This window comes from Lissotriton helveticus, chromosome 5_1 (genome assembly GCF_964261635.1).
Source record: "Lissotriton helveticus chromosome 5_1, aLisHel1.1, whole genome shotgun sequence".
In the NCBI taxonomy this organism is placed as follows: domain Eukaryota; kingdom Metazoa; phylum Chordata; class Amphibia; order Caudata; family Salamandridae; genus Lissotriton; species Lissotriton helveticus.
In genome coordinates this window covers 226941170-226964531 of record NC_136065.1, presented here as the reverse complement: position 1 = coordinate 226964531, position 23362 = coordinate 226941170, and the positions used below count along the sequence as shown (strand labels likewise).

Genomic DNA, 23362 nt, shown 5'->3' with positions numbered 1-23362 from the left:
CTTCAGCTTTTTTTCCAAAGTGACTCCTCGATGCAAACCACTCTGTCCTTTGAATTCTCTTGACCACAGGGTTTTATGGTTAACTTACTCACCGGCTTCATCCACCTGCAAACTCATAATCAGCTTTCTCAACGTCAGCTCAGAGGTGGTGTGTTCCAAGAGCTTTTCACACCCCTCTTGGCACATTGAGAGTCGTGCCAGCACCAAGGCCGCATTGCTGGCTGTCCATCCATTGGAAGAGTCAAGCAAGAGTGTGATGTTCTCAATGATCTCGTCTCCTTTGGGATCTTTCAGAAGCAACTGCTGGCCCATGCTCGTCTCCGCCTAGGAAGGAATGAGTGAACTATACTTTGAAATGCTCTTAAATCACATAGTAAATTGTCTTCATTACATAAATCATTTAATCTTACTCATTGCCATGAACCATGTCAAGGGCATAAACATCACTAGGTAAAGGTAAAGCATAGCCATTCACTCCCAGGAGCATTTTCTGATCATCCAATAACAGGTACTTTTTTTAAAAACAAAGCTAATGTCCACCACAACAATCAACTAAGAGCTTTGTCTTAAGAGGTAGAAAGTCAAAGCCCATCTTTATTACACATCATCTTTAGGAACATGCAAAAGTGATATGCATTTGATCGCTAGGACCATTTAACCCCTTCGCAGCGGGGGTAATTCCCCCGCTGTGCTGGGGGGCGGGGAGCGCGCACAGCACCCCGGTGCTGATAACGAGCTGAGCTCGTCATCAGCCATGGTGCTCGTGTGCTGATGACGAGCTGAGCTTGTCACGGCCACGCCCGTTCCTTAGAACGCTCAGCACAGCAGGGGAATCAGCCCAGCGTGCAAGCGTTCCACGGAACGGGCGAGGTCATGACGAGCTCAGCTCATCATCAGCACACGAGCACCGTGACTGATGACGAGCTGAGCTCGTCATCAGCATGGAAGGGGTTAAGGGAGAGTAATCATCATTCATTATTATCACATAAAAGACTCAAAATACGGAAACCCTAGATCCATTTACCTGCACATCTTTGACAGCTCAATTAAGTTTTTCATGAGACCACATAGGGTCTCATTACGATGCCGGTCAAACGAGCATCCGACTGGCATCTTCTCAGAAACGGGACCGCACGACAAGGATGTAGTGTTGCTGCCAGTGGGGTGTACCACTGCAGCACACGCCCCCTCCCACTTTCTCCTGAATGTTTCCCCCTGGGACGTGCAGGGGTTTTGGTATCCCCCAGACGTAAGCGTGGAGACGCTACTTAGTGAATAAATAGCCCAGGGCCCTGGGCGTGGTCAGTATGTGACTAACCACCAACAGCAACGCATGTGTCCTGTGTCCTTGTATTGTAGGCCCATACTAGGACACTATATTGGCGACGAGGGGGTCTATCCCCTACCCACAGCGTGCCCTGCCGCTCCGTGACCCTGCCGGTCACCCACGTCCACCTCGCTGCCCCGCAGCGCGCCTCCTTGCTGGTGGTGCACCTCCCTGCCTTCCGAGGCCGCCCGCAGCCTCGACGACGTTTCCTGCCCTCACCTGGCCCGCCTCTACCTCGGCGGTGGGGAGTCCAGCGCCGCCTCGCCACCCCAGAAGACGTCCTGCCTGCCTGCGGCTGCCTGCGCTGCCTTCCGGTGACTCCACGTGGCCTCCGCCTCCTTTCACTTCAAGGTACAGGCCGCTGCCTGCCCGCTCCACACGACTACCCCTGCGCCCTGCCTCGGTCTCGCTTCTGTTTCCCTGGGCCCGCGCACTACGCATCTTTCACCGCCGGGCCCGCACATCGCCCCAGCGGTCCCGCGCATGCGCAGTGGACACTGGCGGCGCACCCTCACGCATCTCGCGTGTCATCGGACCTTTGAGGCTGCCGTTCCTCACGCTTCTGGCGGAAAAGGGCCCGCCTGTGCCCCAGGGGTGCCTGCTCCTTCCTGCTGTGCCTGGGTGGCCCGAAGAGTCCTGCCTCTGCCCGCCAGTACTGTGGGAGTGCCCCGCCTAGCTTTCCTGCCGCCAACATGGCCAATGTGCCCCCCCTGGAGCCATTTTCCGTCACCGGTACGCCGCCCTCCCAAGCATTTCGGTGGAAGAAGTGGGTGGAACGTCTTGAGACCTACTTTATTGCAGCTGATATCGCAGTGGGAAGACGCCAAGCAATGCTCCTACACCTGGGAGGGGAAGCAATCCACGACATCTCCAAAGACATCACGGAAGGCGACCCGCCCCACACGTACGCCACCCTGCGTGACGCTATTACAAGATATTTCGAACCCTTCACCAGCGCAGACTACGAACGCTTCCTGCTCCGACAAGCGCGCCAACTCCCTGAGGAGTCTGTCGATGTGTTCTACGCGCGTCTTAAGAAATTGGCGAGCACGTGTACACTCCCGGACGCGGAAGACGAAATTCGCGCCCAATTCATTCAAGGGTGCGCCTCTCTGAAGCTGAGGGAGAGAGTACTCGAAACGGACGCCATGCCCATGCGCGACATCCTCACTTTAGGACGGTCCAAAGAGCTCTCCAAAGCCCGAGCGGCCCACATGGAGCCAGATCCCGCCGTCAAAATCAAGTCGGAGCCAGTGTGCGCAGTCAAGGCACAACGCCCAGATGGCCGGCCGAGGCCTCAGAAGACCGCTCAGCCCCATCACTCCCAGTCCACCCGTGATCGGACCTGCATGTGGTGTGGTGGTGCCACTCCGCACAAAGGAGCCTGCCCAGCTCAAGGTAAAATCTGCAGTGCGTGCGGCAAAGCCAACCATTTTGCAAGTGTCTGTTTGTCGTCTCAACGGAAGAAACTCAGCGGCCCACCCAGGAGGGCGCGACAGGTGGCGCCACTTCCAGACACGTCACCCGGCAGCGACATGGACGACGACGACGAAGATGCCGCGTCTGCCCACGTGGTGCGCATGCTCAACACCCTGACTGCCGCATCATCATCCGAACCGATGTGCACTGTCCAAGTCCATGACCAGGCAATCAGAGCCCTCATCGACACCGGAGCGACGATAAACCTCATGGCGGCTAGTGTGTACCGGGACCTGGTGGACGCTCCCGCTCTTCACCCCACCAGAGTGCAGGTGTTCGCCTACGGGACTCGGCGCCCTCTACGCCTGTGCGGAGTATTCAGAACAACCATATCCCATGACGCCAGGCAACTGCAGACGAAGGTCTATGTGTCCCAAGAAGGGTCAGGGTTCCTCCTTGGCTGCAAGACGGCACGTGAACTCGGACTCATACACTTTGCCCTTACAGTACAAGCTCAAAGCCTGGATCATCTGGTCACTGAACACTCCTCGCTGTTTGAGGGCATCGGATGTCTCCGAGGGCCCCCCGTCCAGCTTCACATTGACCAATCAGTGGCCCCTGTAGCTCTCCGACACAGGCGGATCGCGTTCCACCTCCGGCCCAAGGTAGAAGCCGAGCTGCGAATGCTAGAACAAGCAGGGATCATCGAACGAGTGACCGGGCCCACCCCGTGGGTGTCCCCCATCGTGGTGGCGAAAAAACCGAAGCAGCCCGATGCGGTAAGGATATGTGTGGATATGCGACTTCCCAACCTGGCCATTAAGAGGGAACGTCATCTGACGCCGACTATTGATGACACCATCGGGGAGCTCGCGGGGTCCAAGTGGTTCTCCAAAATGGACCTGAGATCAGGATACCATCAGATCCCGCTTCACCCAGACTCGCGCCCAATCACGACGTTCTCCACACATGCTGGCCTGTGGAGGTACACGAGACTCAATTTCGGCATATCAAGCGCCGCCGAAGTGTTTCAGAACATTATTCACAACGTCCTTCAAGGTCTCGACGGGGTACTAAACGTGAGTGACGATATCCTGGTGCATGCCCCGACTTTGGATGAACACATCCGGCGCGTCCACGCAGTATTCGACCGCCTAAAGGAGAGAGGACTGACTCTTCACAAAGACAAATGCGAGTTCCTGCGAAAAGACATAAGCTTCTTCGGATACAAATTCTCCGATCAAGGAGTAGGCCCGGACCCAGAGAAAGTCCAGGACATCCACAACGCGCCCGCACCCACCTCAGTAACCGCAGTCCGCAGTTTTTTGGGCATGGTGACCTACTGCGGGCGTTTCATAAAGGACCTATCCGACTTAACTGGACCACTCCGCGATCTCACAAAATCCAACGCCACCTGGACGTGGGGTCCGGACCAACAGGAGTCGTTTGTGAACACGAAGGCGGCCCTCTCAGCCGACACGACGCTGGTGTATTTCAACCCCCAAAACGAATCACAACTGCTTGTGGATGCCAGCCCCACTGGTCTGGGCGCCGTCCTATCACAGCGTCAACCATGCGGGGAGTGGGCCCCCGTTGCGTACGCCAGCCGCACCCTCACACCCACCGAACAACGCTACTCCCAGATAGAGCGGGAGGCCATTGCAATTCTGTGGGGGTGCCGCCACTTCCACATCTACCTCTATGGACATCCCTTTTCAGTGGTTACTGATCACAAGCCTCTAATACCCCTCTTCCAAGGCTCTTCCTCTCGCCCTCCCCCAAGGATCGAGAAGTGGGTGCTGCAGTTGCAGGAGTTCCAATTTACAGTGGAGTACCGGCCAAGCTCGCGCATTCCTGCAGACTACTTGTCAAGGCACGCCCGACCTGTTTCTGATGTGGAGGCAGCAGAAGCAGCAGACACTGAGGAGTACGTCCGACTGATCGTCGAAAGGTCAAGACCACGTCCCATGTCTCTGGACGAGGTGTCAAGAGCCACCAAGGACGATGACTGCCTCCAGATCGCGATCCATGCCATAGAGAGCGGAGACTGGAAGGCGCTCCAGAGCCCGGCATCCTTCCGCACATCGGATGCTCAAACCATCTTGAAGGCCCTGTATCAAGTCCGACACGAACTGTCCGTATCCGCCGAAGGATGCCTCCTGAGAGGCCCTCGCCTGGTGCTGCCCAGCAGCCTGACCCAACAAGCCGCGGTCCTAGCACACGGATCGCACCAAGGAATCGTCAAATCCAAAAACAGGCTCCGAAGCAAGGTGTGGTTTCCGGGGCTCGACAAAGCTGTGGAAGAAGTGATCCACAGATGTCCAGTGTGTCTAGCGACGAGCCTCCCGAACCCTCCGGCGCCAATAGTGACCGAGGAAGGCCCCACATCCCCGTGGGTGCGAGCGAGTGCGGATTTCGGTAGCCTCCCTGGGGGCAAGTACATGCTCGTAGTGGTGGATGACTTCTCCCGATACCCGGAGGTAGAGATTGTGTCGTCAACTGCAACGTGGGAAGTGATACCGAAATTCGAAAAGATACTAGCCACCCACGGGCTCATGAAAGAAATCCGCACCGACAACGGACCCCCCTTTAACGGCAGCGAATTCACGGACTATCTCCAAGGCCAAGGTATCAAACACAGACGGATCACGCCCCGGTGGCCTCAGGCTAATGGGGAGGTCGAACGCCTAATGAGGACTTTGAACAAGACAATACAAATTGCGGTCGCCGACGGCCAATGCCTGGAGCTAGCCATCTACCAGTTCCTCAGAGAGTACCGTTTGACCCCACATTGCACTACAGGAGTCTCTCCAAGCCGACTCTCCTTCAATAGAGTCGTGGTGGACACCATCCCGCACCACCCCGCGTGGGAGCTCGCCCCTCACCCGAAGAACCGGTCCATGGAACAGCGCACCAAAACCAATCAAGAAGCGTCCCGACGAAGGCGAGCAACGGACAGTCCAATACAAGTCGGGGATAAGGTTCTGGTGAAAGACCGTCACCCCGGGGGGAAGTTCCGCATGCCCTTTGAACTAGACTCATGGACTGTGACGGAGGTAAATGGAACCATGGTTACAGCTACCAGAAACGGCGAATCCGTCACTAGAAATGTCTCATTTTTCAAGCAAGTGCCTGAGGAAAGCATAGACTGTGACCAGGAAGAGTGGTACCCGGCCCCTCCTTATCGGCCCTCAAGCTCCGTGGGAACCGACGCTGCAGCAAGCCAAGCGGAGGACACTGCCCCGAGCGTCCATGTCACGCAGAGACCCGTGGAGGACTCCACTGCCCACGAAGCCAGAGACTCGGAAGAATCACCTGCAGTCACAGGAGAAAGCCGAAGCCAAACAAGATACAGCCTGCGTCCGTGCCCAAAGCCTTCCCAGAGATATCGCGACTTCGTGGCACAGTGTTGGCGCTGAGGTGATCGAGATGGCTGACCCCGCCGAGAAATAAAGTAAGACTGTTCTGTTTTGGTGTTTGAAATGTTATAGCATGTTGCCAGTTAAGCAGAGACTGAACCAGAGACAGTTGGTGAACTATCGTATGGATGCTGTTATCCCCATACCACAGCACGGTCGCTGACCGGATAAACTTTGAGCATCTGAATGTTTTGTTTCCTTCTGTTTTTCATCCATAGGTAAAGGAGGAATGTAGTGTTGCTGCCAGTGGGGTGTACCACTGCAGCACACGCCCCCTCCCACTATCTCCTGAATGTTTCCCCCTGGGACGTGCAGGGGTTTTGGTATCCCCCAGACGTAAGCGTGGAGACGCTACTTAGTGAATAAATAGCCCAGGGCTCTGGGCGTGGTCAGTATGTGACTAACCACCAACAGCAACGCATGTGTCCTGTGTCCTTGTATTGTAGGCCCATACTAGGACACTACAAAGAAGTCAGTGGTCCTGCTCCCAAATTACAATGTGACCAGCTTAACGGCGGTGGGAAAGTGTATTTTTCCTATTGCCTGACAGACAGTGCATGGACGTTTACAGAGACACTACAGGTGACCCCCCCACTGCCCCCCTTGGCGTTAGCTGAGGCCCACGGGGGACAAGGGGCCCCAACACACTCTTTCCGCCAGCCTTTTCAAGGCGGAAGAACCGACATGAACAGGCTGTCAGAACGGTGCATCGTAATTCCCATGGTAGTGCCTAAGTAGGCACTGCTTCCATTTTGGGGATTGTAATCTGCCTGCTCCCTTCGCGTGCTCCTTGAGCCTGTCGGAGGCAGAGCGGATTCCCCCCGAAGGCATAGGTTCGACCACCTGTAACATAATACGGTGGTCGGACTGAAGCTTCAGAAGTCGGGCAGACTGCCAAGGATGAGCTGTTGGATGGCCTTCCGCCCGGCATCGGAATAAGGCCAATGGTGTTAGATTATTCTAGCTTGTTCAACCATCCATGAGAAGTGGGTTGAGAGCTGTCTATAAAAATGTAATTTAAAGTGGTAAGTCAAGAATAATTAATGTAGCTATGTAAGGCTGCAAGAATGATTTATGCTAAAAATGCCTGGGAGTTCTTGAAAAGAAAGTCTCAACAGGTTTACAAAGAGATGCTTGTACAATAGGACACTTACAACACCCTAAATAGCACTCAAATAAATGCTGTTTAAAAGACGTAAATACCATACAGTAGGAAACCTCTTTAGACTCCAATATTGATTGTATTGCACAGAAAAATAAAAACTAACAAATGCTTACAAATGCTAATGAATTTCAGACTGAGTGGTGCCAAAGTCAAAAAGTACGATATTTTCCAGTGCTAATGCTACAGAAGTGAAGTGCTTTCAGAGCTCCATCTCAACTGTCTGTCCATGATAATGCAATGCAGCCCAACATGATCTGATCTGCTCATCGAGTTTGAACCCTCTTCTTTTATAGGGTTTAACCTTTACCTTCTAAGGGGGGTTATGGCTACAGAAGCCAAAATGGCTATCATGGTTTAATCAAACTCCCACATTGTGCTTGATAATCTACAGTGATCATATGCGGCCCGTCACTCAAAAATACAAAAGGTGAGGGAGCGGGAGGTTCTCCTTCTAGAGGTAACTAGTAAGACTGATTGCTGCTGACTTGAGCATGGAGACGTCTGGCATACTACAGGCAAACTCATTGACCTGAGTTGTGTCAGAGCCATAGCCAGTACAGCGGAGAGCCAGACAGGCTCGCCCTCTGTTCCTACTACTATTTACTTTGGCCGTAGGAAACTCACAGCTAACACGTGTTTCGTCTTTGGTCTGTGTAATACCACTTCATCAGAGCAGGAAAAATTATATATATCTTTAAGAGAGTGCACTAGGGGACGAATATACAGATTAAAGAGATGAGGGAACAGGGAAGACCCCTGAGGAACTCCACAGAATAACTGGACTTTGGGAGATTTAAAAGGAAATAACTGGACAGATTGCCACAAATCCTTTAAAAATGGATATAATCCTTACCCGCGCTAAATCCCGGAGGCCCACCACCTCAACCCTGCCAGCCAGGAGCTCATGGTCGACTGTGTTGAAGGCTGCGAAGAGTTCTAAAAAGACCAGCACCTGGGTGTACCTCTGTCGGCCTCCTCCCACATGTCCTCCACAACTGAGACAATGACAGCTTCAGTTGAATGGGCAGGCCGTAATCCTACCTGATAGGGGTTGTGTAACTTGTGCTTCAAGCACCTTTGCTAGGTATGGCAGCAAGGAAATTGGTCAATAGTTTTTCAAGATAAATGTGTCCTCCCCAAATTTCGTTTGAAGTGGGGCCACTAACACCTCCTTGAAGATGTCTGGGACTGTGTCAGGACTGGTTGAGAAGAGTAATGGATGAGTCAAGAAAGTGTGAAAAGACTGTTTTTAAGATTTATGGGGTTCAAACGTGATTTGGGATCCTGATTTTTGACAGCAGTTCTGTGAAAGAATCCTTGTAGAAGACAGGAAAACATATATATTTATATATGTGTGTGTATATGTGTGTGTGTGTGTGTGTGTGTGTGCGTGTGCGTGTGCGTGTGCGTGTGTGTATATATATGTATAGCAGCCCGTCCCGACGTTGTCTGGGTATGAATTGCTGCCGGCCAGTAGTATATTGTTTTGTAGGATTTCGTTTTGATAGCATTTCTTATCTGTGACAGGCCTGTGAAACGCTCCGATTCACAGTGCACTGCTGATGCACTTAAGAGTGCGCGTTCAGTAGTGTGTGAACTCGAGTTTCCCTACTTTATTTTTCCTTGCAATATTATATAGCGCGAACACGACAACATTGCATGAGCACAATTTACATTACAGAAGAACACATTCTTTTGTGGTAGGCACGGGGAGACAAAGCGATTTGCCTGGAATCACAGGATGTTGAGCTGATGCCGAGATTCGAACGTAGCTCCCCAGCTCTAAAGTTCGCAATTCTAGAACTTGTGGTGGGAGGTGTGTCTAAAAGTGTATGTCGGTGCTGGCCATCAATGAGAGAGACCTGTGCATTTTTCAAATCGGTGGTGAAAAAATATGAGTATGTTGCTGGAGATGTGGGCCGCCGTGCCACCAATGTACTTACCGGGGGAGGGTAAACACCCATTATTCTGCAACTTTCTTTCCGCATACCATCACTCCGCATACTTTCATTACGAAAGTACCATGACTCCGCAATGCCATTATAACGCATGGCATTACATTTTATATGCTTTTACCATGCATACATTTACAACGAAATTCGTTGTAAATGCATGAATGGTAAAAGCATGTTTTTTTAATGTTTGGATAAGGTAAGTATGGGTATAGGGGTATATGTTTTGGGGTACTGAGGTATATGTTTTGGGGTGTTTGGGTATTTTTAGGGGTTCAGATATAGTTTTGGGTTATGGGGTAGTTTTAGGGTTTAGGGATAGGTAGGGGTGTTGGGGTACAGGGGTATTTTTAGGGTTCAGGGCTGGGTTTTGGGGTATAGGGGTATTTTTAGGGTTATGGGGTAGGTTTGGGTTTTGGGGTACAGGGGTATTTTAAGGGTTCAGGGCTAGGTTTGGGTTTGGGGTACAGGGGTATTTTTAGGGTTCAGGGCTAGGTTTGGGTTTTGGGGTACAGGGGTATTTTAGGGTTCAGGGGTAGGTTTGGGTTTTGGGGTACAGGGTTATTTTTAGGGTTCAGGGCTAGGTTTGGGTTTTGGGGTACAGGGTTTTTTTAGGGTTAAGGGGAAGGGTTGGGTTTTGGGGTACAGGGGTATTTTAAGGGTTCAGGGCTAGGTTTGGGTTTTGGGGTACAGGGGTATATTAGGGTTCAGGGGTAGGTTTGGGGTCCAGGTTTTTTTAGGGTTCAGGGCTAGGTTTGGTTTTTTTTTGGTACAGGGGTATTTTTTGGGTTCAGGGGTAGGTTTGGGTTTTGAGCTACAGGGGTATTTATAGGGTTCAGGGCTAGGTTTGGGTTTTGGGGTACAGGGGTATTTTTAGGGTTTAGGGATAGGTTTGGGTTTTGGGGTACATGGTATATTTATAGGGTTAAGATGGGTTAGTGTTTAATGGTGTTGGGGTATTTTAAGGAGTAAGGGTGGGTTATGATTATGGGGTGGAGGGGTATTTGAAGGGAGCAGGGTGGACACCTGGAGCCGGAATGTACAGAACCTGGGAAGAAAAAACAATGAAATATTGGGCACAACGCTCGTTTTTTTTTCCGTAATCCCACGCCCCGCACACGCTCACGCCCACAGCACACGATATGAGGCATGGCATGAAGGGCGGAACGTACCACACGCCCCCAGCGTTTGTCACGCCCACAGCACAACGCAGACATGCCCACAAGGGACTACTTTGCTGGCACGGTTCTTTTACCTTTTAAATGTATATGGTGGGCGTCTGCATAGCCTATGTCCTTCTGCTGCAACTGGCCTTTCCAACACTGTATTGGGTGTTGTGATTGGTGCTGTGGTTCCTGAGATTACCCGCCTCAAAGGTTTGGGCTCTCTCTTTATTATATATATATATATATATATATATATATATATATATATATATATATATATATATATATATATATATATATATATACACATATGTATGTGTGTATGTGTCTATATTACCTACTGGCGGTTGCCAGTAGGTAGTTATAGTTAGAAACTTGTTTCCATGTTAATTTCCATAGGAAAATTTAAGACAGGCTACATCCTGAACTGCTGAACGGAATTACCCCAAATTTGGCAAAAAGGTAGTGCTTTGTTCAGAAAGCGACCTTTTTTTTTTAAATGGTGTAAATCCGTTCAGTAGTTGCTGAGAAATTCAAAACATAAAAGTTTTGATATCTATGGCCGCAGTGGAGTCCCGACCCCTCCCGACCACGAGCTTTATTCTAATTGGCTGCCAACACTCCAATATAATAAACAGAAAAAAACGGGGGTCTAAAAAGCCACTAATGTAGCTGGCTGGCTTCGAGAACACAAGAACAGGAAAAGCAGGAAAAAGAGCAAAAGGCATCCATCTATCGAGATGGTATGTCTCTTGATCATAGAGACTTCTTGCCATAACCACGATAATGCGCTGAATTGTATCAGACCCACAATCACTTTAGACCACCCCCCAGGGCCTGTGTAAGGATTGCAGGTTGGTTCCGCAGGAGCGTCAGGAATCCGAAGAATAGTCCACAGCCTTCCCCTACGGCCTTCCGACTCTATCAAGCACTAGAGTACGAGAGACACGCCAGGGGAAAACAGGGAAACAAAACAAGGAAAGGAGGGAATGGAAATAGTGGTGTTCGATGGTGATCTTCTGGATTCTATGTGTGGTACATCAATTGGGGAACTGGTAAACTGGTGGGCTGCAAAGAAAGGTAAGTAAGTAACAATCATTTGCACACTAAAAGAAAACACTATGCTACCTACAAATAGAAACAGCACATACCCCTGGTTCCTATCGTGTTGTAGAATGTGCATGTAGAGTTTATATAAGGAACTTCATCTGGAGCTGTGACAAAGATGACATAATGTGTTAATGGGCATGTACTAAATATAGTAGAGATACTACAGTTGATTGGTACAATTCTCACTTCAGTTGTCTTGTAGAAGTCTTGAAGAACCATTCACTAGCGAGTGGTATATAAGGAACCTTTAGCCCAACTCTTCTTATGATGGCTTGACCCTCGTGATTCCCTGTAGTGAAGCTGAAAGCAGTACCCACTATGGTCCACGCAAGAATCACTCCAAATGCAGGGCGTAGAATTCCAGAATGATGAATCCAGTAAGGGAAAATGTAGAGGGCGGAATAGAAGGGGACTAGTAGGAGGAAAACTAGCTAAACTACCTAAGGGGAAAAATGAAGGGATGTGTGGAAAACAAACACCAGGCAGCGGAGACCAAGCCCGGCTGTCTGGAGAAACACCCTCGAAGGAAAACACACAGCTGAGCCCAGCCGGATGGCGGAGCGTAGCCCGGCCGCCGGGCGAGACTCAAGGGAAAGGTGAGTGGAAGGTTCACGTAGAGTTTCGAGCCCAGCCGGATGGCGGAGCAAAGCCCGGCCGCCGGGCGGGACTCAAAGGCAAGGCAGGAGGAAGTTCAATGTAGAATGCCGTGAACCGGCAGCACTCGTACATGCAGGCGCCAAAGCAAACGCCTGGAAACAGCAATGCGGTGCAAATAGAAGAGAAATCCAAGAACCGCTTCGGAAAGAGGAGAGACGGAAACTCTCCTTAGCAAAGCGCACACAACAGGAACTCAAGGCAAAAACGGAAGTCAGGCACAGGAAACAGGACGGATGCGGAAACGAAGGGAGCTTGACGCAAGAACGTGAAGCGTCGCTCCTTGTGTCCCGGTGCTTTAAATAGCACACTTCTTAAAGGGACAGTGTAGGGGAGTCCCGAGGCATGACAGCCTGGTCCTGCAGTGTCACAGGGTGCCCACCCCCGGGACACTGCTGTTTGCTATGACAGTCATAGCAAACTTGCTTCGGATTTTGGAAGCGAGAGCAGGGAAACCTGCTCTCTCTTCCAAAATCCAAAGCCGAATGTTTTTCCATAAGGGGAGCAGCATGTCTGCAGCTCCCCGTGTGGAAAAGCAATTCTTGATCCCGCAGGAGACGGGGAGCCGGCGGGACTGTAGGGGCATTGGGTCCCCCCCCACGGTCCCCAACGGATAGGGCTGGCCCCGGGGGGTGGGGCCCCCGGGGCTAGAAGTGGCCCGGGAGTGGGGCCATGCGTTCCTTCCCCCCCAAAAAAATATAGGTCGGCCCGGGGGATGAGGTCCCTGGTGCCAATAGAGGCCTCAGGAAGGGGGGCCTCGCAGCCCCCTCCTTAAATTAATACATATATGTGGCCATGCCCCGGGGGATAGGGTCCCCGGGGCCGGAATTGGCCACGGGAGGGGGGCCCACGCGGCCCCCTTCCCGTTTAGATTTTTTTTTTTAAAGGTCTCAGGGTCTGGGGGATGGGGTCCCAGGGCCCAAAAAAAGAAAAAAGAAGGGGGAACACACAGCCCCCCTTCTAAAAAAAAAAAAAGACCGGCATTGTGCCGGAGGCCCCGCCCCCTCCTAGCAACACTCTGCAAACACGCCCTGTGGCGCTTTTTAAGATGGGGAATTAATTCCCCTTCAATACTGGGGCTCCCTGGTGACCAACTAGCCCACCAGGTACCTCCAGTATGCGCCACAGGGTTGCCTTGCAGAGAGGTGGTCCGAGGCCACGCCCCTTTTTACACCTCTCTGCAACGCAGCTCTGTGGTGCTTACTGGAGGTACCTGGTGGGCTAGTTGGACCCCAGGGACCCTCAGGACTCAAGGGGATTTAATCCCCCAATTTACAAAGCACCAGGGGGCGCCAGAAGCCATGTTTGTAGTGTGGTGTAAAAAGGGGCGTGGCCTCAGAACACCTCTCTGAAATGCAGGTCTGTGGCGCTTACTGGATGTACTTGGTGGGCTACTTTGCCACCAGGGACCTTCAGGATTCAAATGTAAATGTAAATGTATTTCGATTTATATAGCACACGAATCACCCAGGGGTCTCAAGGCGCTTGCTTAGGGAACCCGTCCTGGTATTCCCCTGTGAGATACCCTGGCAGGGTATCCACAAGGTGAATGCCAGGCATCCCGCCGCGAGGGGCCGTAGTGGAGATTAAGCAAGCTATTGCCCAGAGTCGCAGAGTGTGACCCCGTGAGTCGAGTAGGCACCGGAGCGAGAATTGTCGAGTCTGTGGAATTTTGAGCCCGAGACCCGCCGAGGCGGGGAATCGAACCCTGGTCCACGGCCGATCTCAGCTTCCGGGTCTGCCGCCTCTAACCACTGAGCCACGCTTCTCCACAAGGAGACTTAATAGGGATGTCATAGTTAGAAATTAGCATTTAAAAAAACATTGAAATTCACTGAAAAAAACATAGATTTCATGTTCGTTATAGTTAGAAATTAGCATTTAAAAAACCTTAGAAATTCCCTGAAAAAACCATAGGTTTCAGGGACGTTATAGTTAGCTGCACATTTCACTCTTACAAAACCATAGAAATTCCACCGATTTAGTTAGTTCACCTAACTATAACTCGCGCACCCGCAATGCACTGCTCACGACGTTACATATTACATCATTCATGACATGGTCAGTGACATCACTGATGACATCTCAAATGGCATCACTGATGACATCATCCATTTGAAAATCTGATGCCACTCCTCACACTCCAATATAACCTTTGAAACACCCACTGTAAAATACAGACTACCATTTTCTAAATCATTGACACACCAATACCAGTTACTACATACGCACTCACTGATTCCTAGGTCTACACACACATCCACTCATTCATACAATCACGCATACATGCAGTCACTCATCAATACAACACTATCATATGCACTCATACACCTGTACAGACACTCACACACCGTCACTCATCCATGCAGTTACTCACACACCTAGTCAGTCATGCTAAGAATCAATCACACTCCCATTTACTCACCTATACAGTTATACACACACCACCTCACCTATTCATACAGATACTAATGCATGCTTACTCTCTTATATAATCAGTGATACAAGTACACACTCATCCATACAGCCAGTCTCACAATCACTGACTATCATGTACAGTCATTTATATAATTCAAGTCTCACATACACTGCCTTTTACATATGTAGTTATTTGGACATGTACCACTGTAACATCCATTCACTCACCAACACACCCATACACACACTCACACACCCATACAGCTTTTTCCACATGCACTCTTGAACCCATACACCCAGTGAATTAACCTATCACACAGCAATGCACAGTCACACACCTCCCACCCACCCACAAACACACAGTCTCCCAAAAAAATACTCAGACAACCAATCAATAACCTACATAGACACTCAAGTAGCTACTGACCAACCCACACAGCACCATGGACAACAACAGACAGACTGATACAGACATTCACACAGTTTAGTCACTAACCCATGCATTCAGTAAGACACATTTAATCATTCACTTATACAGTCAGTCACTCACCTACTAAATTCTCGATCCAGACACTTATACACCCACTCATTCTTCAATACACCTTGGAATATATATAAAACATATTTAAATTTTACAAAAACACACAGTCACTGGATGATGTCATAAGTGATGTCATTTGAGATGTCATCAGTGATGTCATCTTTGATGTCACGGACCATGTCATGAATGATGTAATATGTGACGTCATGAGCAGTGCATTGCGGGTGCGAAAGTTATAGTTAGCTGAACTAACTATAACGGTGGAATTTCTATGGTTTTGTAAGAGTGAAATGTCCAGCTAACTATAACGTCCCTGAAACCTATGGTTTTTTCAGAGATATTATATATATATATATATATATATATATATATATATATATATATATATATATATATATATATATATATATCATTGTTACTGTTTCAAGGTGAGATTCAAAATGCCCTTCAGTTCCAAAGTAATCAAATATTTTCCATCTTAATGATATGATTTGTCATATTACAGTTTGGGAGTTTTTCATCGCTGTCTCCATAGATGTTCTTTCATGTGCCCACAACAGGCTGATTGATTGGATTTGTTGCTATGTCACCCCTTTGTTTTGTTGCTGTTTCTAACTGCCTGTTTATTTTGTCCTGCTTCAGTGGTTCAGTTTTCAATGATTTGTTTATCTAAGCTTTCTTTAGTAGATGCAGGTCTGCTGGAGCTTCTAAGCCCCACTTCGGCTGAAGAAAGGGATGCTGTTGAAAGCGTCTGGGAAAGGTTAGGTTATAGGCCTATAGCCAGCTGCTGAGGGCTATACTGTTGGTTAGAGGCCTTGAACCCAAGTTATAGGCCGGAGCCGCAGGCAAGGGCCTATAACGATGGAGAGCCCTAGGCAGAAGGGTCTTAAGGCTATTAGAACAGCCATTAGAAGCACAGAGCTACTCAATTGTCTTCAATGGAGCTCTCAACATTCCAATGCTCTAATATAGCCTTATAGCCCGCCGTAGTGGGCTATACCAGCTATTAAAGACCCACTCCAGCGTTCGGCGAGGGCCTTTAACAAAGGAGCTGGACTTTAATAGCCGGTATAGCTCAGCTACGAAGGGCTATAAGGCTATTAGAACATTCTGCCACTAGAGGGCAAAATGATCTAACAAATAAAACAAAGGCCTCTCGGAGCCCGAGGGGTTTATATCCCCTCGGGCTCCAGAGGCCTTTGTGAAAACAACATTGGAATGTTGTTTTGGGGGCCTTAACTGCCATAGAAAAATGGGCACTTCCTTGTCTTCAACGGAGTGTTCCACATTCCAATGTTCTAATAATTCTCAAGCCTCATCCTTCTTTCCACACTAGCAGATATATAAGGTATTGCAGAATCCTTACCAAGGTGCCCAGTGTGCCTGCTGCATTCATCACTGCTTCAGAATCATCCCACTTCAGCATGGCTGCCAGCATGCCCAGAAGGCTGAAATCCTTTGTGATAGGCCTCTCAGCGAGCAGCACCAGGTGTGATGCTCCAATCTCATCTTCAGCAATGGTGCCAAGGATGTAGGCAACATTACTGCACAGCCTGCCAGGAAAAAGCAGACTTTTAGGTTAACCTGGTGTTTCCCTCTAAAAAAAAAGCTGCAGATCACTAACAACTGAATTCTGTGCAATAATTAGCAAAATATAGAACCCTAACAAAGGAAAAGAGTATTGTGCAGTACTAAATCCACAGCACCGCCTTAACAATACCGTCCTACATTAAGTCAGGTCTGCAGAAATCCTGATCTATATAAATATTAAATGTAGATTAGCAGGACATGGTACATTGCAAATGTCAATAGAAGAATATAAGTAATACTGCACCATAGCAAACCAGACCCAGGGGATTCACAAAGGATATACCATCAGCACATAAACATAAAGATAAAGCACCATAGTAGCTCATGTGTAACGCAATTGGAAAGATGGATACATCTACAGAATTAGGATAGGGTAACAGCACTATAATGAGCCAAGTGAAATAAAGAAACACAAATATGTAAAATAGGTGTACTGTACACTAGCAGACCAGTGATGATATGGGGAGCGTGGCAAATTGGCAAAATGCTGACAGGCAAATTTCCAACTTAAAAGTTTCCAAAGTGATGAATAAACAGAATGATGTTAAAAAAGCAGCTGGCAAGGTATTGTATGCCATGTCTGGCATTGAAAATACATTGAAATGTTCTTAAGATCCCTAAGAGAGTAAAAATGTTAAGATGAATTATGTTTAAAACACATAACAGGAATGCACTGGGTTACCTCAAAATTAAAAACTGGTAGATGTCGAGGTGTCTATATTTGTTGTAACATCAACAGGAAAATGCACAGAGGGAAAACAAGAAATTAAGAACATTAAGGTGGGTCGAGGAAAGGGGGCTTGGGGTGAGGTGCACATTTGGAATGGTTGGGGTTAGGCATTAGAAAAAAAATAATATGGGATTGGAACAAAATGGAAAAACAAAAAAGCAGGAGGATGGGAGAAGTCGTCGAAGGGTAAAAGGAAGCCATGAAGTAGGTATACGTATGTATGCCTACATAAGGAAGCAAATAAGAGGCTCTATAGGAGGTTCAACATAATCTATGTTGGCCTAACGACAAAAGGACTTGTAGAAACATTTTTGAAAAGGAAAACGTTCACAATTTTGAACTTGACAAATTTATTAATTTGGAATATTCCCCACAACAGGATCACCCTTATAAAGTTTTTTTATTTTCATCATATATAACAGGAGTTGTACATGTCAATTTGGAAGGAGAACTATTCATGGAGATCGTCAATTTCAAAGGTGGGTGCTGGAAAATAAACACAAATCGATAGGAGGCATCTATGGAGGTTCATTGCTGCTAGAATCTCTGAGTCTTACATCACAAGGGTGAGACTGCAACGTTGAGGAAACACTGTAATACACAATATCATAGCCAGAAGATAAGGAACTCTCGCAGATTAGGAAGGAACAGAAACAAAGGTTCAGCAATCATTATTTAATTGAATTTAGTATTTAAAATGTATTTCACGTTAGTTGTAGTTGCAACCAAGGTATTTGACTGCAATATGGTCCAATCTTAGAACATCCATGGTAAATCTATGGAAAATGTGCTTGGGGCTAATGATATTTGAAAAAGCATACCCCTTTTTATCTACAATGGCTCTTTATACTTTATTTGAAGTTAATAGTTCTTTTTATGCTTCTGATGAACTGTGAGCCATCTAAAATATAAGCCTATGGGCCAGACATACAACCATGTCATTTTGCGAGTCGCAAATTGCGCTCAATTGCGAATAGCAATTTGCGACTCGCAAAATGACATGTACAACAGTGTCAGAGACACTGTTAGTGATTCTCAATGGGGTCGCAAATTGCATGCCTCATCAATATTCATGAGGCACTCGCAATTTGCGACCCCATTGAGAATGGCTGGGCCTTCCAGGTATGGTGGCCTGCTAGGCTCAGCAAAGCTCCATGTCTGGGACTGCTTTTAAATAAAGCAGGTTTTTTTTTTTTTAATGCAGTCCGTTTTCCTTAAACAGAAGTATGGAGTACGGGTGAGTTGTAACCTTAACCACATTCTTTTTAAAGTCATATTAATCATCTCCAAAGTCAGGTCGAGAGCTCCCACACACCAGGTATCGCTGCACGACAGAAGTAAAGTGCCTGCTACACGTAAATCCGGGAAGGAGTCCAGATGAACATGGACATGTTACAGATCTACTGACAACACAACCCTGTAGGCGAACATTGGGGTATATGTACAAGCTCCTATCGCCACGGGAGCATCACTTTTTAGGATGTTCCTGTGGTGATAGGGTCTTTGCCTTATTTACAAGGCAGGGTTAAGCCACTTAACATGGCTTAACGCCGCCTTAATGCAGCTTTGTAAATAAGGCACCCTTTCATGCTACACTTAGCGTGAAAGGGGAGGGCAATGAATGTTGCAGTGGGCGTTCAAACGCAACACCAATTGATTTCGAAGATGCATCACATTTTCCAAGGGTGGCGTAAATAGGACGCAGCGGCAAGATTAAGCCCAGGAAAAACCTGGTCTTAACTTGCCGAAACGAGGAGAAATGCTTTATTTCTCCTCGTTTTTGCTTTTTCCATGTGTGCTGCCTTGTGCAGTACACAAGGAAAAAGCAAAACGTGTAGGAAGGTATCCCTTCCTGCACGTAAACAATCTTTTTAAAAAAATGACATTTTGTAACTTCCATAAAAGTGACAAAACGGTATTTAAAGATTGGTTATGTGCAGGAAGGGACACCTTCCTACTCATAAACAATCTTCCCCTGCACGCAGACACCCTTGCACTATGGTGCAAGGGTGCCTGCGTTGGCGCTACACTGCTAAGTGTAGCGCCAGCGCAGGGGAAAACGCAAGGCTGCACCATATTCTTGCAAATATGGTGCAGCCTTACGTTTCTGAAGTAGCCGAGTAAGGCATTAAGCCATGACAGCTAATGCCTCACTCCGCCACTTCTTTGTACATATGCCCCACTTGTCTTCTAAAATAAAGCCCAAAAATAAAGTTTCTTTTATCAATGATACACCAATATTCTAGATGCCTCTGCTTCATACGCTGAGTGAAAGTGGAAGGACTGGCACTGGGAGGGCACCTCCAGAATGGGCTCTGGCTACCGTGCTTGCCAGTCTCCCCCCCCCCCCATTTCTTTTCTTACGAGACCTGGCTGCCTCGTGCTCCCGCTATACATCCGTCACTGTACATCACTTTCTTAGGCATAGGATATAAGATGAACCTCCTGGACCCATGGCTACCTGGGCCCATGGCACCAAGGTCTCCCATGCCACGGGGTGACTCTGAACCGCAGTCCCTCGCCAGCCTCTAAGTCGTAAGAGCATGAGAATGTCTGTTTGGTCCCCGCCACTAACCACTGCTGTGCTGATCCAGTCACCAAGGAGGCCTTGGAGTCTGAGGTGGTCGTCGAAACAATATTGATGTCTTTTAGGAGTACATTTTTCAATATGTAAAATTAAATTGATACTTGTATAGCGCACTACTCACCCGCAAGAGTCTCAAGGCGCTTGTACGAATACCGCAGTGGAACCCATCCTGGCTTTCCCTGTGAGGTGTCCACTCCTGGGCACCCCCAAGGTGGAGGCCAGGCATCCTTAGCGTTGTGGGGGCTGTTGTGGAGATTAAGCAAGCTATTGCCCAGAGTTGCAGAGTAGGACTCCATGATTGGAATAGGCACCGAGGCAAGAATTATCAGGTCCGTGGAATTTTTGAGCCCAAGACCCGCCGAGGCGGGAATCGAACCCTGGTCCCAGGCCAGACCTCTGCATCAGGGTCTGCCGCTCTAACCATTGAGCCACACTTCTCCAATATGTGTTTTTGCTTAAGGTTTCTCTTTTTAATCGTAGGATTTCTCTGATACAGAGCTTCCACTCTGAGTGCACTGCCTTGTAAAAGCTGTCTCACTTAGACTGGCATTTTTTACCAATTTATTATAGACAGAACCCCACAGAAAATGTCATTAACCCACTGCTCCGTCTCATTGTGATCCAAACGTGTAAATGCATGATACTCAAATCTCTGTAACCTACTCAGATTTCTCAATGGGATAACTATCTGTGACCTGCAGGTATCTGCAGTATGCAGACTACATAAAAGCATGTGAGCCTGTACATTAAATAACCGTTGAGAGCCATTGTCCTGCAAATGACACATATAACTCAGCAATATGTGCATTGATCCCATGTGGTATCTGGCTCACATTATGATCTCCAACTAAAAAAATCTACCCATTTTCCTTCTGCTTTCTTTCGATATTCATTATATTCAATTTTCTCTCTTTCTCTACACCTCTTTTCAAGCTTGGTATCCATTTTGTCTGCAGTCTCTCTTTTCATATCTCTCCCTCTTGTGTTTTTATATTTTTGAAGATTACTCTCTTCTGCATAGCTCTATGATTTTTGCTCTGTTCGTTTACCTCTGCTCTTTTTCGTGCTGCTGTCTCCCCTCACCTCTCAATGTTGCTGTGTATTTCTATCAATTTTATTTGCTTTGAATTATTCTCAACGTGCTCTCTTTTTCTTGTTCCTCTTTTCTAGGTCGGTTCTTTTCCTGCAGCTTCTTATAATACCGTTTCCTCCTCTTTTCATTGTTCTGCCTTTGCTTGATCGTTGGCATTGTTTCATTTTACCCGCTATTTGTTCATTTGGTTCTTGCTCTGTTCCCATCGACCATCTTTTACTTTCTATCCCTTCCCTCTTTTTATGCTTCTTTAGGTGCTGAGCTGCTGATGAAGCCACAAGCATTGCAGAAAGGCACAGGCGTTAGGAGTTACCTGCGACGTAGCCATATTAATGCACCACCACAATGTTGTAGTGTCTACAGCAAATTATAATCTGAAGCAACAAAAAAACCCATTTTACTGAAGAAAAAAAGACAGTACAACCATAGCCAGAATAGTGGTTGGCTATCAGTTGGATTACAGTAACTCTGTTATGACAAGGCCAACGAAAAATGATACAAGGAATCTGTTGGTGGTTCTGAATTCCACCACTAGTACACTAGCCAACATGCAGAAGAATCCACGTTTACAGTCAAAGCAAGAGTAAAACCTAAACCCATGAGCATCATTCATTCATTTGTCTTTGGCAAGAATGTAGGTGGACCAAAATCTTATTTTACCAGCTAGAAAGATCACTCAAATCATGTGATAAAACCGTTTTGTTTGCACCAAAGAAAGTGAGCAGGGGCACAGCGGTGCTCCCTTATACCCCAAGCACGGTCCCTGTGGAATGGTCTACCCACCGGCACACAAATGACTCAACAAACTTTGCCGCTTGGGAAACAGATGAAAACATTGCTCTTGAATCATTGATCACTCAGGGGATTGACCCACCCTCCTTAGTACGTGAATACCATGTTGGTTTTAGCAGGGATACACGATAAAAGATGACGCTGATTAACAGAGGAGAGGTCTGAAGCAACAAGAGGCTTCTGAGCAAAGGCCTGGAGACCAAGGTCTCTTGTTCTTGACTAATAGGATTTTCACTACCTTGTCAAGTGGCAAATTTGCCTGTGATTGAAGGCAAACACAAACAAACCTCACTCTGACGATTGCCTCCAGCTGCCTCCCCGGGTCCATCATGTCAATGGGCCGTTGGCTGTTTGTAAGTGCTCTCGGTTGGCAAGTACTGGATCTCAGTAGCTAGTTCCTGGTGCTCATTTTGTACTCGGAGTCAAAGATATGCAGCACCAGCTCAAAGAATGACATGAGAACTCCAGACACCTCAATGTAGGTTCTCCTCTAGGCTTAGACGAGGCCTAGCTACAGACAGCAAAGCAAAGCAGCTGTCCTTGTTTGGAGGACAAAACCCTTGACTGCCTCCGTGGAGTAAAATTGATTTAGCTAAAAAGGAGACTAAGGAAGGCTTAGCTAATTTAGACCAGTTTGGAGGACTAATTTGTAGATGGAGCCTGTCTATGACCACGAGGATTTGCATCCAAGATTTACCTATATTTGGTATTTGTGCAGCCCAACCCTAGCTGAAAGGCGGCAGGGCGCTGTAGAAGGCCAACGTTACAGTAAATGAGTGATGGGAGAGGTAGCTGGGTGGACAGCAGAAGTTTGCTGGGAATATGATGTGATGTAATGTTCTTTAAAGAAACGCGCCTTCAGAGTTTTCCTAAATTGGAGCAAGGTTGGAGCAGTGTTAATGGATACTGGGTTGTAGTTCCAGATTGTGGGGTGCATAGTTCTAGAAGGTCTGTTGCCTTGTTTTTTTTTGCATTCCTTTATCTCCAGTGTGATGGTGATTTGGTGGGGTAACTGTATCTGCTGTTTCAGGATAAGAACAACACAAAGGTTGTGCATTTTCCGGGTGCTCTTCATTGTGTCGGCCAGATGGCACCGAACCAAGAACCACCGGAACATTTTTTTATGACTTAGCGTTCTTGAGGTAACATGATTTCAAATTTTGGTTTAACCTGACTCTAATCAAGGGAGCTTCTGCTCCTGATGATTGCAACTGTTTTCAGAGCTCCCACCAGATTCCTGGGCCCCAGCCCCAAAAGCGCAAACTCTGAATGCGACTAGCTGGTACAGCAATGGGAACATCAAAGCATGTTCCTGCACGGACCGAAATGCACAATGTTGTGCATTTCGTTCTATGCAGGAAAATGTGGGTGCATGCAGACAGGGGGCTCACCAAACATA

The 23362-nt window shown here is 47.9% G+C and overlaps 1 protein-coding gene across 1 annotated transcript in view; it reads right to left on the bottom strand.

Moving 5' to 3' along the window:
* LOC144753068 (uncharacterized) overlaps positions 1-23362 on the bottom strand; it is a 172238-nt gene that overhangs the window by 95345 nt on the left and 53531 nt on the right. Inside the window, exons 2-3 of the mRNA XM_078640858.1 lie at positions 16538-16724; positions 93-324 (exon numbers count right to left, since the gene is read on the bottom strand). Of these exons, the coding sequence (XP_078496984.1) occupies positions 93-324; positions 16538-16724 (419 nt within the window). The remainder of the gene's footprint in view (positions 1-92; positions 325-16537; positions 16725-23362) is intronic.